General features: G+C 33.4%; 1 protein-coding gene across 1 annotated transcript; it reads left to right on the top strand.

Annotated features, from left to right (window-relative positions):
- Positions 1-11,232: 11,232 nt before the first annotated feature.
- Positions 11,233-15,871, top strand: LOC11438231 (mechanosensitive ion channel protein 6). The gene is made up of 5 exons (XM_003592629.4): positions 11,233-13,537; positions 14,054-14,177; positions 14,653-14,946; positions 15,047-15,249; positions 15,349-15,871. Exons 1-5 carry the CDS (start codon positions 11,664-11,666, stop codon positions 15,632-15,634), a joined length of 2,781 nt encoding a protein of 926 aa, XP_003592677.1. The 5' UTR covers positions 11,233-11,663; the 3' UTR covers positions 15,635-15,871.
- Positions 15,872-18,382: the final 2,511 nt, after the last annotated feature.

The following is an 18,382-nucleotide window of genomic DNA, read 5'->3' as shown; positions in this document are numbered from 1 at the left end:
GAAAAATGCCATGTGGGCTGTCATGACTGTAGTTGTGGGGATTGGTTAAGGACTGAATAGAGGATTTGAAACTTTGTTAGCAGGATTTGAAACTTTTTGTTTGGTATCTTGCAGATGTCCCTGGTCAGATTTTTCGAGAAATTGTCGTTGGTGCTGCACTTTTTTCGTTTAGGGAAACATTTATTACATCATGTAAGAAACATTTATTCTGATCTTGGAATGTTGCTGCATCAACATTGCATTTGAGCTTTCCTGTTGCGGGCTTTATCCATCGCAGGTTCTGATTTGAAATACCAACGTGCTGCATTCTATTGTTGGTCGGACCGGAACCTGCACCAATTATTCTACTGACCTTTTATTCTTCTAAAAACCTCAGGCTGATGGAAGTTCTTTGTCACAAAGCATTATGTTTCTTCTTTGCTCAAGACCCCAGTGCAATCACTATTATTATTTTACTGCACTAATCAGGTTATGTCAGTAAGCTAAAAACTGCCTCCACAAAACCCTCGGCGCTGTTGAAAGTTTGTTCGATTTTTTGCCCCACTTCTGCTTCATGCCATACTTCTTTGGTAGCTTCACAACCAAAGAAACAATGCCACTTCTTTGCTCCATTATTAACTCTTCTCAGTTTTATTTCTCTATAACATTGGCTGGATTATGTATGTATTCTGCTTCGGAGTTTGATTAACAATTGGTATGAAACCATTGGCCTCAAACAAACTTAATTTTATATTAGATAGAGATGAAATATTTAGAGGTGGATGCGACAAAAAAAATAAGTCCTTGCAATTAGTAAGGACTTAAAGAGATGAATTTTTCTATTTTTACTTTGATCAATCATTGGAGTCAATGTTATTTGAAAGAGACAACAAATGGTAGCAATCGCTGTAACATTAATTAGTTGGTTAAGTTGTCTTTCGTATTTGAGCATCACACTGTGTTTGCGAAGGAAAGTCTTTAAAGATCAATTTTTCTATCTCCTTTGCTCTCTCAATATGTTATTACCCTTATTAATTTTAGCTAATACGTATCATATCTGATACCATACCATTCTCTGCATAGTTCTGAACTGCCTTCCACTCTTCGCACATAGTCTGTACCAAATTGACAATTTCTACAGCAGATAACTTCTTTTGATTCCGCATCCAATCATTCCAATTCAACCATATCCCCCATACCAACACCAAGACACGACTGACAATCCTGCAATATGCCGACAATCCTGCAATATGCCAACAATCCTGCAATATGCCAACAATCAACTTTAGCCAAGCATTGAAAAAGTATATGCCGAGGGTAAGCAAACTTCTAATCGCCTCCAAATATTCTGACAATCCTGTAATTCAATTCTCAAATGTTACCCTTGACGGTAAGCAAACTTCTACATATTCACCAAATTGAATTACATACTTTCGGAGGCACTCTTAATCGCCAAATGCTGCACCAATCTTCTTGAATAAATCATCTCTCTGCATTCAACAACATCCTCAGAATATTTGTCTGTAACACCGTTAATTGGTTGGCGTACGTTTCTCTTGATTTAAAGAAAGAGTGCTATCGAAAGCTTTCACAGCCTCTCTATGACCATGGATTCAACTCTAACATGGTATTCGGAGAGTTAAGGGGTTTCTTGTGCATCCTTGCACAGGGTGGCAGGCTTTCCGCATGGTGGCTTGTGTGTTGATGTCTTGGACTAAATTGGTAAGTGTTCCTTACAGGCCGGGACTTCGTGGTTATTCAATCTATAGCAAGGTAGTATATATTTCAGAAGATGGTCAACTGCTGATGGAGTTTCTGAAAAATGGGATATTTAGTTTGGTTGTCTATGATTCCTGAAATGACACTTTTAAGGTCCCTGAGATTGAAAACCTCAATGGTCGGATGACATCAAACATCTACGTTGAGAGTTTGATCTCACCTTTTTCTCAATATTAGGATGTAGATGTTTTGTTAACTTATGAGTGATCTTGTTATTTTTATATTTATTTTATGGTTGTTGTAGTTAGTGGTGACTTCATGGTTTTTATTGTTAATTTCTTACGGCCTGCTTGAGAAATTGCTATGATATTTTCATATATTTGTTTGCGTTGTTGGTTTTATCATTGGCATTACATTTTATATCTTCCACAATCACGGATCATTCATTAGTATCTTCAATTCAAATATTGTACCATATATTATGAGATCTAGTCTTACATAAGACACAATTACAAGTAAAATTATTTGGTCACACACACAACAGTGGAAGAAATTAAAAGATAAATAAATGAGTCACATTAGTTAACATCAATAAACCATTTTTTTATTTTTTTAAAACATTTGAGTGAGTGTGCCTCTGTTGTCAAATTTGGCTGGTGTGGCCGCTATCGCAGCCAACGCGGCAAAATTGGAGTCACTGCATGATGATGTGAAAGAACGCTATGACAGTGATGATGTGATTGATCTAGTGATCGTGGATGATATTAATGGTAGTAGCGAATGGTTATTGGGAGATGAATGCCGTGGAGGTGAAGGTGATGTTGTTTATGATGACGATGATTTGGGTTGGCTAGATAAGTTATGCTGCTGAGCCCATAATCAACACTAGGAGCCAAGCAGCATCGTAGAATGCAGCTGCACCTTCGCCTCAGCGTGGCCTAAACCTTCAAGCTCTAAGGGAAAAGCAAAGATAGTGGTGGTAGTCTGGTAGATGATGAATATGTTCATGATCTAGAATTCGTTAATTGGGAGGATGAAGAAAAAGAGGATGAAAAGGAAGAGAATGAAGAGGAGCACATGCACAACTCTAGTGGTGGAGGAAAGTGATGAAGATTTTCATGATTCTTGAACCTTTTTTTTTATTTAAGACTTGTGGCTTTTATTTCAACTTATGAATGATACTTCATGAATTTTGAGTAATATTTAAGGTATTTCAGTATTTGGTATTAAATGTATTAGTGTTCGCGCCACCGAAATAGCTCCCTCTATGCGCCCTGCTCCTGCGCCGCACCAATTTTTGGGATGGCCAGGCTGCATTTCCTCTTTGACAAGATAGGAGTGTGCCCAGATTTTTTTGATTGGATTTGTCTCCAAGCAATCATTTCTCATATTATGAACTGAACGAATCAAATTTTATCTTGCACGCGGTTCTTAATGAAAGTTAGGAGAGCTTTGAGAGACATCAATGCGGTCACAATGCGTATTTGATAATTACAAATTTAATGTTTGATGCTCGAAACTTAAAGATTAATGTCAAATGCTTGAAAGTTAAAAATATGTACCTTGCGTATTTTATGAGTTTGTCTCATTTACTTGTGATGATGGGTAACTTTGTAAGGCGTTTAAGCCTAATGCAATATGCCCTATATCATCTCTGGAATCTGATTTAGGCATTCAAATTTCAATGGCTTAGTAAGAGAAGCTTGGGCCATTGGAAAGTAAACAAATAATATCCAAAAAGGGTGGTCCATATGGCTTTGGCACTGGTATCTTAATTTGTTGTATCTAATGGAGCCATTGTTCAATGGGATAGGGAAAATGCTAGGTGGGCTGTCATGAATGATGGAGTTTATGTATGCTATTCTCGTTTCTGAGTCATAGGTAATAGGTATTGAAGGAACACTTCTGTAAATGAATAAAAGAGGATTGGAAACTTTTTAGCAGGATCCTTATGTAAATGCTATTCTCGTTTCTATGTATTCTTTATAGTTTTTCTTAGGTTTTATTGGTCTTCCTCTACTTCTAGCAATTGGATCATGTTGAAATTTGTAAAAACAAATACCAAATGGTTACAATGGTTCTTCTATCTTTACTTCCTCAACCTATATATATAATTGATTGTCACAGAGTATTTATATAATGAAGATGATTCATCTGAGGATCCCGTTTACAAGTGCTAATAATACTGTTGAACTACGTACAGCGTTGTCACATGAGGAATTATGCTTTTCTGGTTTTCTTATTTTATCCAAGATTTCAAGTAGTTCTTTAAAAGTGCATAAATCTAAAATTAACCACCTGTTAATTACTTTTTCCTTCAAAGTTGCTACAAACAACTTAATTCATTTTTAATTTAAAATCTAAAATTGAAGATGAAAAATGGCAAGATTGATCAGAGCCTAAGCGGCGATAATGACGGCATTTGTGATTTGTCGAATTGACACGTACGTAAGGTACATGTATAATGTTTTTGCGATATCCATCCTACCCAGCTTTGACTACACTAAGCTATTACGTTACGTTACAGTTAAGTGGCAAAAACATCGATCAATATAATACAGTTAAAACAATGTCGATCGATTGGAATTAAGGAAAGCATGTACCAGGTACAGTACATTAGTTGGACGTTAGCTTAAACGCAAACCACAGCACACATGATTACATGTGTTGCCAACCAAACAAATATCCATGTGTTGGGACTTCATTGCTCAGCTTGTTCACACATTGTGAATGGAATTGAAAGCTTAAGCTATATCAATCATTTCCTCAATTGTACAACTTATGGTTGCAGCACAGTTTATTTGAATCAATAAAATTACTTCTTGTATTTTTTTCCCTAACCCAACTTCATTATAATTAAGATCTTTGGCCTTAGTACGAGCCCTCAAATATCCCCATGACTTAGGCCGATTGGAGAGTCACTCGTGTTGCAAACACTCTCTAAACTTTCCAAACACCTTGTTTAATATACATGTATTTAACTATTTAATATTCATTATCAAAAAATATTTTTTTTGAATAAATAACTGTGTAATATCGTATCAAATATTAATATTAAGTAGTTTTGTTTTACAGCCATATTAATATGAAGTTTGATCTAAATTCGAATCTTAATTCACCACGTTGTAGATTTTAGTTCATTATGCTAAATGTATCCTTGTTAATTATTTTAATCTTAAAATAAACGTTAATTTGTTTTTGAGGGGTAAAATTCCACCATTTTATCTCACGAATCAATTTTTTATTAATCTTTTTTTTTTTACAATAATTTTTTTTTTATTAATCTTAAAGTTAATAAAAGATTAAGACAGGTAAAATAAATTTCGGTATATGCTTAGTTGGTTTGAACGAACGTAACCACATTACACATGGGTACCAAATTTTCGTTGGGTACTAATTTCTGGTATTTTCTTGGCGCACGGAAAAACAAAAGACTCCTAACCTTACTTATCATGTCCATAATAATAATAATAATACTTGTAGTTATATATAATGGACTTGTTCTTTAAGGAAATAATGGACTTAATTGCATTTTTCTCCTCTAGTTTATTCAACCAACAAAAAATGTGTGTTTGATTTGATCCGTAAATCATTAAGCATTGAACAGAACAGCACAACACAAGTTAGAACAGCAGATGGCAAAATTTTATGATATTGAATAATTTTTTATTTTATAAGATTTTTTTGTATACAAAAAACTATTTTTATATTTTAGACAACTTGAACATGATACAAAAAAATTGTGTTGTAATTTAGTAAGAGACAAGAATTTCAGTTTTTCTCATCTCCTTCTTAAAACCGTTTTAGAGATCAAACATTGTATAATTAAGGTTGTCATATCCTTCCCTTTTTAACATATCAAACACACCAGAGGTTTTTGATTTCTCTAATTATATATTTTGTTCCAATTTTAATTTGAGCCTATATTTTTTACCCTTAAAATGGTGAATTTTGAAGAAGAAAAAAAATACAATGAATTACTACCTGAAAGGTAATATATTTTTTTTTTAAAAGTTCAAAATGGGACAGCAATTAAAATCGTACTACATTTATGCACCACAAAAGTCAGTTTTATTTTGACAAACAAGACCTGGTTTTTATTGAGAAAGACTTACGGTCACATGTTTCCCATTGGAGTCGGAATTCGAGTTGATCGTCTTTAAACGTTGATTGGTTCACTAATACAAAGTCAACTCGTTCATACTAATCATACTATGACTCATATTAAAATTAAAGTATACTTCTTCCGTTTCAAAATATAAGCAAAATTCACTTTTTAGATTCAAACTTTTGTCGCGGTATTCGTTTAGTTCATATTGAAAAATCGTCTTCAGTCAATTACATATTTCGGTGACTTATATTTTATCATATTATTTGTAGGCATTTTGTCGTCGTATGCTATTAACTTGGGTGTTGTGAGTTTGTTTGGAGATTCACCCTTTACGTTTTTATCGATGTTTGTATCTAATGTACTTTATCAATTTGAATGAATGAACATCGTTTTATTTTTTTAACAAAAAAAAATAATTTGAACCTTGATTTTATCTAGAAGTTATTGTAACGAAGACCTATTTTGTCTAAACACTCAAGCATTTATTTCGTTCCAAATGACTCAAGCACATGAGAGCCAAATGAGATTAAATACTAAGTTGCGGCTTTTATGAAAACCACCTATACTTTCGAATTCGTGTAAGTGATCCACGACATGCGCCGCTGATAACATGCTGAAACCAAGCCATTGCAAAATATCATTCCAAATTTTCCATAAATAATCGTAAGAGAGGTACAGGTGATCAACATCTTCCATGTTACCACATCTAACCTTTTCAAGGGACCTCCTTGTTCTAAGCATATGCAGTTTTATCGCTGAAATCATGAAATTATAGGCACTTATAACGGTATTATTTTTTTAAGCATGCAAATGTCATAACCACATGTCAGAAATATTAGGATGCAGAACAATGTTAACTAAAAATTCATTGCACTCTCTAATCAGCTCTCCTCCCAAGCAAATAACCTACGAATCCACTTCCACACCTCAACATTCTCCCTGTAACACCCAAGACTGACGAGGACGAAGAGTGGTTGCCAGTGCATAAGGCACGACAATGAGCGACTCCCGACATCTTCTAGACGTACCAAATCACACTAGAATGAGAGGGATCCCGAGGCCATACAGGTATGTGACTGTATGGTTGAAGGAAGGCTTATAAGAATTGTTTAGTACTACCTATATCGACAAGATGCATCTTATTTTCGGTAGCTCATTCCATAAGAACTCCACAGTTAAGCGTGCTTGACTTTGAGCAATTTTGGGATGGGTGACCTATCAGGAAGTTTTTCGGTAAGCGTGCGAGTGAGGACAAAATCCGCTGAAAAGACTCGTGTTGGTTTGTGGGGTCAATCGGCAATCTTGAAAGCAGTATGGGAGATTACACTCCCCCCACCCGAGAGAAAACATTTCAGCCACAGATCCCAACAAAAAAGAGTATGTGTGTCATCTCTTACCTCTCGCCAATGTTGTCATCAAACAACCTACCCACACCAGTCCCATCTTTGATACCAATTAAATTATTCCACCAAACAGAATTATATTGCCCTCCTTGCTTAATACTCTCTCCTACCTTATCGTATTTCGCAACTATAAACTCGTATTCTCCATCTTTAACCTCCAACACCGTTTACCAAGTAAAGTCAAATTAAATTCTCTAATCCGCCAGGACCTCAAACCTTCATTCTCCTTTTTAGAACAAATAGTGTTCCAATTAGTCCAACATATTTTCCTATCTTCGTCACTTCCTCCACAAAAAAAAAAACGATTAAAAATAGATTGAGGAAATAGTACACGCAGGAGCCTTGAAGAAGGAAACAAAAAAGATCGGGAGAGAGGACAAGTCAAATATTTGTAGTAAATTATATTTCTCGATAGTAAAAAGCAATAATTACTAAATATTAAATTTATCATTGATATCAAATATTAAATGAGATTAATCAAGTGATTAATGAACTTCTATTAGGACGAATAGTTCGATAGAAGCCGAGTTGAATTTCTAGCTTGAACTTTTTATTAAACTTTTGACCATTAGAAGAGAAAAAAAATACTCAATGAGATTGGATCTAACTTAAGAATATGGTCTCCGAGTTTTGGAATTCACCCAAAAAAAAAAGCGAAAGTCTCCCAAAATACTAAAAATCAAAGTTTAAATTCTAACAGAGAGAATTATTTATATTTACCATTAATTATTGTTGTGGGAATGCAGATGAGACATTTCTCCATGTACTATGATACTACACTTGTGCAAACCCAGGTACAGGGTAAAGTTCTACCTTTAAATTTAATAATAACCATTTTTTCCTTGCTGTTGATTGCATGGATTGAGTTTTCAACAACCTCAATTTTAAAGCGGATGATGATCTCAATGGTAGTTGGCAAATAACATTCATGACTATGTGTTGGCACTTTTGGACGTGGCGAAATAAAGTAGTGTTTGATGAATGATTTTAAAAATCGACGAATTCTACTTGTATCATACAACATTTTAGAAGGGGCTATTGAAGAAAGTTCCAACCTCCATTTGCAAAAGGATAATGATTGTAAGGAAACTGTTTTCATTAGTTGTAATAATCATGATTGTGTTAAACTTAATTGTGATGGGTCGTGTAAAGAGAACAAGGAGCTCGTGAAGGTTGTCTTCGTGATTCTGATGGAAGATGACTTAAGGGGTTTAGCCGCAAGATCGGAGAAAAGGTATATCCCATCTAATTATATCCCCTATTTGATTGACCATACTCAAAATTTTCTTCAAACACATTGGCACACACAAGTTATTCATACTTGGTGTAAAGACAACAACAACACAAACTTTAATCTTTCTATGGATTCTTGGAATCTTTTTTTATTTTGGAGTTCTTTCTTACTTTATAGACTCTTTCTAATGATATTTTATGGGCTTCTATGTTTAGGAATGTGCATTTAGTTTCTCTTAGTTTTTCTTTTGAGCCACCGACCCTCTATTGCAAAAAAATAAAAATAAAAAAATAAAAACCTTTTACTGTGGTAACTAACTTATAAAAAAAGAAAGAATTAAACATGATTTTATTTGATATAGTATGATACCAAATTTAGTTCCTCAATCATTAAGTATAAAAAAAAAAAAAAAAAAAAGAATTAAACATGATTTTATTTGATGTAGTATGATACCAAATTTAGTCCCTCAATCATTAAGGAAACAAAATATTGTTTTTCTTTTTTAGGGGAAAAAACAAAATATTGTTAATGAATGTTAAAATTGAAACAAAACAATAAAAAAAGGCAAATACAATTAGGATTCACGTATGCAAATTTGAAGATATGTTTTTGTTTTTTAATAATATTTGGGAAATCTTTAGTTAGTTTTTTTTTTTAATTTTTAATAAAACAAAATGATATTTATTCATTTAATTAAACTAATAGAGTATATGACTAGGGATGGGAATAGACCAGACCGGCCTACGACCTAGCCTACAATAGGCCGGCCTATGACTAGGGATTCGAATCCCAGAACTTGCATATATTATGCATCATCCTTACCAACTGAGCTAGGCTCACGATGACTTTTAAAAAGCCTATTTAGCTTAAAAGGTCAGGCTACATGTCATTCAAAAAGCCTCTTAGGTCGGCCTATTTAAGTAAATATGAATAAAATTATTTATTATTATATTATATTTTATATTTTGAATTAAAATAGAAATTTCTTAACTTTTTCAGTAATTTAAGCTTATTAGTATACATTAATTTTTTGCATATTTGAATGTATTATTATAAACTAGAAAAATTGAAATATGATACAATATATAGTTAAATTTCTTAAAAATTCATGTTGATTATCAAAAGAGAGTTTAATCTAATTGATATATTTGTTCGTTAGTCTAGTTAAACTTAGATCACATTGCTTATTTAAATATGTTCATATGAAATAGACTTTTTAACAGGCTAGCAGGACGTATCAGACTTTCAGAAGGTCAAGCTCAGGCTTACTTTGTAAGCCTATGACAGGCCGCATGCCAGACTTAAGCCTTTAAAAAAATTGACAAGCCAGGCTCAGGTCTTACAAAGCCTAACTCGGCATAGCCTATTTCCATCCTTATACATGACGCAATGTTGCTAAAATGGTAAATGATGAATCTAAAACTTACAACACCTAAATTAATATAATACAGGTAAAATACTATAAATAATACGATAAAATTAAAGTGAACGAAATACTCATAACAACCAACATAATCAAATTCCTTAAAAAAAACAACATAATCAAATTGTTTAAAAAAAAAAACCAACATAATCAAAATAAAATTTAAACATGATTATAATACCAAATTTTTGTTTGATACGAATTTTCTGGTATTTTTGTTAGCACGTAGAAAAACAAAACAAAAAGCTCCTAACCTATTAACATTGGGAACTTTTACGGTACACCTGCAAATTAAGGTGTACCGGTACTCTCGCTTACAATTTTTATAAATTAACTATTATTTTTTATGAAAGAAAATAGGTGTTTGTTGACATATATATTTTAGAAAATATCATTTTATAAGAAAAAACATCATTTCATTTTTTAGAAAAATCATACTAAATTTTTCTACATTTTATTATAAAAAATAATCAAAATTCTCTATTATGAGTAATATGAATTCAGAAAAATCAAATTTTATTGTGTTGACGTTTTTGGTAAATAAGATTTAGTTATTATAATTATAAATGATAGAAAATGTTTTTTTCCTACAAAAAATAACTCATTTAAGGATTTGGTGTATCAATACACTCAAATTGTTGAGTGTACCATAGAATTTGCCATTAACATTAGCCGTACATTTTCTCTTTAATTGGTCTAATGAGTATTTAATGTTCAAACCTCGTCTCAAGCATGTATTTTTAGAAAATTTGTATCAAATGAAAATTTCACTTTAATATTTAAGAAAGATTCTTTGTTAAAAAAAAATATTTAGGAAAGATTCTTTTAATATTATAAATATTTTTGCAAAATTATTTTGAAAAATACGAATTATAAATATAAGTTTACTTTTAAAAAGAAAGACAAAAAATGAAGATACACTTTTAGAGACTAAAAATCAAATTTTTTTTTTAAAGTAACAAATAAAAAAAATGTATATCTATAGAACTTAAAAAAACATATTTAATCATAAAATAAAGGGAAATGCTAACCGGTACCTCCAGGGTACTGGTTAAGGGTATGAAAAAGGAAATTATATAGTAGTTAATGCATTGAAATTGTGTAGTTAATTTATAATAATGTCAAAAATAGTTTCCTTTTATAGTAATAATTCCATTTTATGGTATGCTTAACCAGTGCCTCCACCGATTAGCAGGACCCTAAACTAAAATATCATAATTAAACTAAAAAATATATAAATAGATTAAGACGAGTACCCGGAGATAACAGGCAGGATACGCGGTTATCACAGTCCCAGGAGAAGGAAATAAATTTAAGGACCACCGCATCACTAAAACAGCACCAATCAAACTTACAACAAAATTTAAAACAGAATAAAACAAACGCTACTGTTATACGATTACATTACCACCACAACTCTCTCTCTCTCTCTCTCTCTCTGCAATCCATAAATTTAAAAAACATCATTATACTATTCCCCTTTATCAACCATCGTCATCATCATTATCGTTAGAAGTGTTTTTTTTTTTTTTTTTTGCATCTGCTCTGTTGACAATACACAGTACACGCGTCCCCTCACATCGTCCTAGAAAGACCCCTTCAATCCTACAAAATCAAAAAGGAAAAGCATTATATATCTTTTATAGTATATAGAAAGAAAGAAAGAAAGAAAAATTTCTTGGTCACCATATACCTACTTTCTTTTCTTTTCCACCTTTCACTAAACTTTAGAATGCATTATTTTATTAAAATCTTCTTTTAAATTTTATTTTCCAGATATACCTTAACCCTGTGATGCAAACTATTAAAAAATCCTTCAAATCTTATGCTTCTCAAAACAATAAACATTCTAGAAAATTTTCTGCAGATTCCGACCACGAACAACTCCCTATTCTCCACGACCGCCAACACAGCAGCCGCTCTTTTCCTATGGCCGGAGACGTCGTCGTGAAAATCAACGACGACGGCGGTGAACCTTCCCAGGCCAATAACAAGATTTGGAGAGAATCCAGCTACGATTTTTGGAATGACACCGGGGACAATGTTCGTGATGAGAGTTTTGATTTCCGCAACAAAGCTAAGCTAGAGGATCCACCGTCGCAACTAATCGGAAAATTTCTTCATAAACAGCGTGCCTCCGGTGATATGTTGTTGGATATGGATTTGGAGATGGAAGAGCTGCAGAATGAAGGTAATGGCGCTGACGGAAAGTTAACGCCGGTTGAGGAATCTCCCACGGTTATTCAACGCGAGTTGAAAGTAAGTTTCGAGGAACCAGCTTCTAATTCGAATGGGATTGATGCCGTGGTGAACGATCCTGTTCGGAGAAGACACAGCAAAGACTCGCCTTCAATGGGTGAGTATGCCCGGCCTCCACAACCCCCTAATCACGACCGTCGTCGTTCTCCATCACCGGCGGGTCATGGTGGTGGTGATTGTGAGGTTTTGAGGTGTTCCTCGAATGCTTCGTTTGAGAGAAACCTCTCCATGCAGAGAAAATCAACGTTAATGAAAACTAAAACTAAGTCCAGATTAATGGACCCACCCGATGAACCTGATAGAAGATCTGGTCGGGTTGCTAAATCGAGTCAGCTTTTGTCCGGGATGATTGGGAGGAAAGGTGATGATGATGAAGATGATCCTTTTATGGAAGAGGATTTTCCAGATGAGTATAAGAAAACACATTTTAGTCTCTGGATTCTTCTTGAATGGTTGAGTTTGATTTTAATTATTGGTGCATCAGTAACAACTTTTTGTGTTCCTTTGTTGAGGGAAAAGAAACTGTGGCAGCTTAAGTTGTGGAAATGGGAAGTGATGATTCTTGTTCTAATATGTGGTAGATTGGTTTCTGATTGGGTTATTAGGATTGCTGTGTTTTGTATTGAAAGGAATTTCCTATTGAGAAAGAGGGTTCTTTATTTTGTGTATGGTGTGAGGAAAGCTGTGCAAAATTGTGTTTGGTTAGGGCTTGTTTTGATTGCATGGCATTTTCTGTTTGATAAGAGAGTTCAAAGAGAGACAAACAGTGATGTCCTTCAATATGTGACTAAGGTTTTGGTCTGTTTCTTGGTGGGTACTTTGGTGTGGTTGTTGAAAACTCTAGTGGTTAAAGTTTTAGCTTCTTCTTTTCATGTGAGTACATACTTTGATAGGATTCAAGAGTCACTGTTTAATCAGTTTGTGATCGAAACACTCTCAGGTCCGCCTTTGGTGGAGATTCGAAAGGCGGAAGAGGAAGAGGAAAGGCTTGCTGATGAGGTTCAGAAGTTGCAAAATGCTGGTGTTAGCATACCTGCTGATCTAAGAGCTAGTGCCTTTCCTAACATCAAGAGTGGAAGGTTGAGGAGTGGAATGCTTCAGAAAAGCCCTGTGGTTAAAAGTGGCAAGTTTTCAATGCCGCTTTCCAAGAAATCTGATGATAATGGGATTGGGAATGGTGGTGGTGGGATAACTATTGATCACCTGCACAAGCTGAATCCAAATAACGTGTCCGCTTGGAATATGAAGAGGTTAATGAATATGGTTCGGCACGGGGCACTTACTACATTGGATGAGCAGATACTTGATTCTTCTGCTGATGATGAGCATGCCACACAAATCAGAAGTGAAAATGAGGCTAAAGCAGCTGCTAAGAAAATCTTTCAGAATGTTGCTAGGCGCGGCTGCAGGTTATCCATTAATCTAGTTTTACTCACCAATCGTGATTTATATGACATATCAGCTTGCTTGTTTCCATACCTGACACTTAAGACTGTATACTTTTATGCATTTGTAAGCTTTTTACTTATGATATTAGCTTCTGTTATGATTATTATTAACTCCTATTTCTTTCTCTTGTTATTATGTATAGATTATCAAAAATTATTAGGATGTCTTCCCCTTCTATTTGGTTTATTTTTCATTTAATAATGTTTTTTCTTATTTTGAGTTTCTATTGAAACATGTCCAAATCACCTTAAGGCAAGTTTTATGGTCTTTGACTTATACTACTACTACTACTATGTGTTATTCAAACTCTCTTTCTCTCTCCTATGTGACATAATCAATTGAGTTTTTAGTGTGACCAATAAAGAAAAGGTTTCTGTCTAATTTAATATGCATTACATGTAATAAATGACAAGTGGTCCATTGTTTATTAATCCTTTCTCTGTCATTTTATTTTCTTCCTTTTTGCTGCACTGCAGGTTTATATATCCTGAGGACTTAATGCGTTTTATGCGAGAAGATGAGGCTATAAAAACCATAAATCTATTTGAAGGAGCGTCTGATTCTGGGAAAATCAGCAAATCTGCGTTGAAGAACTGGGTGGTAAGAATTAACGCGTATGATGCATAAACCGTGTAATTTCATATGTTTCCTTTTCTTCTTTAGTATTGTTTGTCTGATGGAATATCTTTTAGAGGTAAAATTTGATAGCACTTCCTTGATGTGCATCACATTTTCATTATGGTTTCCTGACGTTATTCACTTGTTGTAAACATTTACCTGCTGTAATATATATATTAGATAAACCCATAGTAGTATAGGAGTATTACCTAAGCTCAGTTTGACCCTGCCTAAGACTAGTTGCATCTGATTAAACTTGGCTTTATCTTTTTTCTTTTTCTTGTGCTCATTTTCAATCATACATGCTTTGACGAATCTTTTTAAGACAAAAATTTGCATCGAGAGAGTATTCGTGCCTGGTTACTTTTGATTTTGTTTACACGTTACATACAAGTATAATGTGTTTACTTCTATAATATTTACAAATTACAGCAATATTGTTCATTTTATTGTCCAGGTGAATGCCTTCAGGGAGAGGAGAGCACTTGCTTTGACATTGAATGACACCAAAACCGCAGTGAATAAACTTCATCGAATGCTCAATTTCTTAGTTGCCATTATCATACTGGTTATTTGGCTCTTGATATTGGAAATTGCTACTACCAAATTTCTTCTTTTTGTGAGCTCACAACTTGTCTTGGTTGCATTTATATTCGGAAACACATGCAAGACTGTATTTGAAGCAATCATATTTTTATTTGTAATGCATCCATTTGATGTGGGAGATAGATGTGAAATTGATGCGACCCAGGTAATGTTTATTTCTCTAGGAGTTTATAGATTCTGTCTTCTTGCAATGCAAACCTGGTCTAATTTTGTCCCCCTCCCCTCATTTTTGCTTGTGATTTCAGATGGTTGTAGAAGAGATGAACATCTTGACCACCGTATTTCTGAGATTCGATAATCAAAAGATAACGATCCCTAACAGTGTCCTTGCTACTAAGGCCATACATAATTTCTACCGTAGTCCTGACATGGGAGATTCTGTTGAATTCTGTATCCATGTAGCTACCCCACCTGAAAAGATTTCACTCATGAAACACAGAATACATAAGTATGTATTGAAACTGAAAGCTGTCTCTCCTTTATTATCTTTGCATATTTGTTGGTATATATATCTCATGACCTAAAATCGCTATTGACTACAATGCAGTTTCATTGATAACAAGAAGGAGCACTGGTATCCTTCACCTTTTATAGTCTTGAAGGATCACGAACAATTGAACATGGTTAAAGTGGCGATCTGGCCAACTCATAGAATGAACTTCCAAGACATGGGAGAAAGATATATCAGGAGGTCTCTTCTTATTGAAGAGTTGATGAAGATTTTCAGGGATCTCGACATTCAGTACCGTCTCATGCCTCTCGACATTAATGTTAGAGCTTTGCCTACCACTTCTGACCGTCTTCCAGCTAGTTGGACAACAATCACAAATTGAGTAGAAGGGTGAAATCCACCATGTACTTAGTAGCCTCATGCTGCGTGGCATTATGTGCTCCGAAGTGTTACATTTTAGCAGGGTAGGCTTTATGTAAAGAGTTTCTTCTGGTTATTTCTGTAGATTAGCTTGATATCTACCAAGGTTAGTTTTTAGCTGATAAATCAAAGAGTTTCTATTGGTATTCTCACACAGTTTTGTTTAAATAATGAGTATTAGTTGATACCTCTTATCCTACACCTTACCGAGTCACGACTCTCTAGATTTCTACCGTATATAACAGTTTGATCGCGTAATCGGTGTGTGATTAGTGTAGAGGATCGTTCTCGGCCAAATCTATTGATCCCGGATGGACACATGGTTGTCAGATAGACTAAAAAAAATTGAATTTTTAGAACACTTACAATTCCTCATACATGCTTTTGAATCCTGTGTGGTCTCGGGTCATCATGACCCTCTCCCCATTCCTCCCATTGTTCTTGCTCTCCTCCATAGTTAAATGGTTATGGAATGCCCCTGAATCTAGCTTGCGCTGCCTCTTGGAAGATCATGAAAGGCCTACCACCTTTTTTTGTACCTAACATTATTGTACATTTGTACAAAAGGATAAAAATGCCCCTACATTTGCGATCATTACTGCACTGGTTATTAAAAGATTATGTACTATAAAAGTAACTTAAACGGTCATAATATTTTCTTAAATATCCTTCTTCACAGCAAAATACGTTGTTACTAATAAAAGCCATCTCTACAAATATTTTTTTGAATCAAATCTCTACAAATATTGATTTACTTTTTCACAGTAAAAGTCATCTTTTTGGTTTATATAATTTTTTCTCCACCATAAAAGTCATTTTTATGATACTGATTTTAGAAAAAGAAAATTATTTACACTGAAGTTTTACATTTCATATTTATGATTATGTAGAGGTCTTTATTTGAGTTGGGGCGCCCCAATGTGAAGTTTTTTCTATTGGATGACCATGAAATTATCACCCTCACACCTCATCTAAGATTATCTATGTTTGGTTCTGCGATCACAAAATTTAATTTCGAATGAATCGATTTTGTAAAATTGATTTTGACTAAAAATGAGTTTATGTGAAATGATTTATGTTATGAATACAAATATGTAAAAGAAAGTTGAATTGTTTGAATTTTAAAATCAATTTTAGAATAAAAGTTTCAAATTCTAGCTTCAATATATATAATTAATTTTACATGCAAAATTTATTTTACCCTACAACTACCAAACATACAAAAATCAATTCAATAAATTTCAACTTTCCTAACAATAAACCCAAACACACTATAAGGCCAACTGCCTTCACGCGACGCCTACATGGACACTAGGCTTCACAATGCAATACATCAGAGTGGAGTAGGGTTGGCAAGATTTTTGCTTTAAATGTGTGGTTAGGGTTTAGCGTATTGATCATCGATGAGTGCAATTGTCAAGTGATACCCGTGCACCATTGAACAAACCAGTGTTGTATTACTCCCCTATGTGATTGACCAGTCTAATAGCCACATAAATTGACCTCACTTTATTTTCTTAAAAAAAAGTCAACTTATAATGTATCCTCATAGAGTACGTTTGATCGACTAAAAAAAAGAAGGCATGAATTGTATCTTAATCTTAATATATATATATATAAAGAGTAAATTACACTCCCTTCCCTCAAAGATGCTTGAATTACACTTTCCTCCCCTTTTATGTTAAAATATACACTCCCCTCCCCTCTTATTCAAAACATATTAAAAAATATTTCACTCACCTCCCTTGAGAGAAGCTTGAATTACATTCCCCTCTTGTGTTAAAATCTACGCTTTACTCCCTCAATAATTTTTTTTTATTTCTAATAATCTAGCAAAAAAAAATCTAACACATTTTGAAGAAAAATAGTATTACAAGTTCATTTTAATATAAACAAAATTTGAATGCATATTTTTCTCTATTTTTTATTCACAATTTCAATAACATGTAGTTTTAAATCCTATTATAAAATATGAAACAACCCAAAATAAAACTAAAATATGTAAAAAATTACTAAAGTCAAATAAGTAATGCTTATTTAAATGTGAATTTTATACTCCAAATTATAAAATTAATATCAAAATATTTAAATTTAATTATAATTGACATTTAAATTATATATATAAAAAAAATTATGTTTTTTAAATCGTGATTCAAAATTAGTATATATTATAAAAATATTTATTTATGTTAAAATAAATTAAAGTATAATGTATATTTAATTATTAAGGGAGTGGGTAGAAATTCAAGCATCTCATAAGTGAGGGTAAATGCTAATTAACCCTAATCCCACCCTTTTTTATGATTCTGAAAAATATTTATGAAAAAAATCCCTCCAAAGATTTGAACCCATGCCATGTTGGTTACTTTAAAGCATTTTAACCACCAAGCCACTTGCTATTTTTAAGATAACATTTGGCTTCCACCACGTGATATCCAATATTAAACTCCCTTTTCAAAAAACCAATTTTTTTTTTTTTCCAAACAGTTTTGAACCCTTTTTTCTCCTTTCTTCTTTGCAATCTAAACTCAAAGGTTTGCGGTTTTCAACCATTTCTTTCCCCTTTTTCCTACGACATATGTCTTGAAAAATGAAAATGTAGGTGACCTTATAGGCTTATATGGTTGAATCTCTTGATATGTTTCTCATACTAACTTTATACAGTAACCTTCATTGTTTAAATTTTGCTCATTATTTAGATTTTGTGACG

Source organism: Medicago truncatula, chromosome 1, assembly GCF_003473485.1.
Source record: "Medicago truncatula cultivar Jemalong A17 chromosome 1, MtrunA17r5.0-ANR, whole genome shotgun sequence".
NCBI lineage: Eukaryota > Viridiplantae > Streptophyta > Magnoliopsida > Fabales > Fabaceae > Medicago > Medicago truncatula.
The sequence above is the reverse complement of the archived record's forward strand: the minus strand, read 5'-3'. Positions and strand labels throughout refer to the sequence as shown.

What these genes read in the sequence shown, in the direction of transcription:
- LOC11438231 (XM_003592629.4), top strand. Translation starts at nt 11,664, where the DNA reads ATGCAAACTATTAAAAAATCCTTCAAATCTTATGCTTCTCAAAACAAT. An exon ending in GTTGCTAGGCGCGGCTGCAG is followed by an intron (nt 13,538 to 14,053) that starts GTTATCCATTAA and finishes GCTGCACTGCAG; the next exon opens with GTTTATATATCCTGAGGACT. An exon ending in GTGAAATTGATGCGACCCAG is followed by an intron (nt 14,947 to 15,046) that starts GTAATGTTTATT and finishes TTGTGATTTCAG; the next exon opens with ATGGTTGTAGAAGAGATGAA.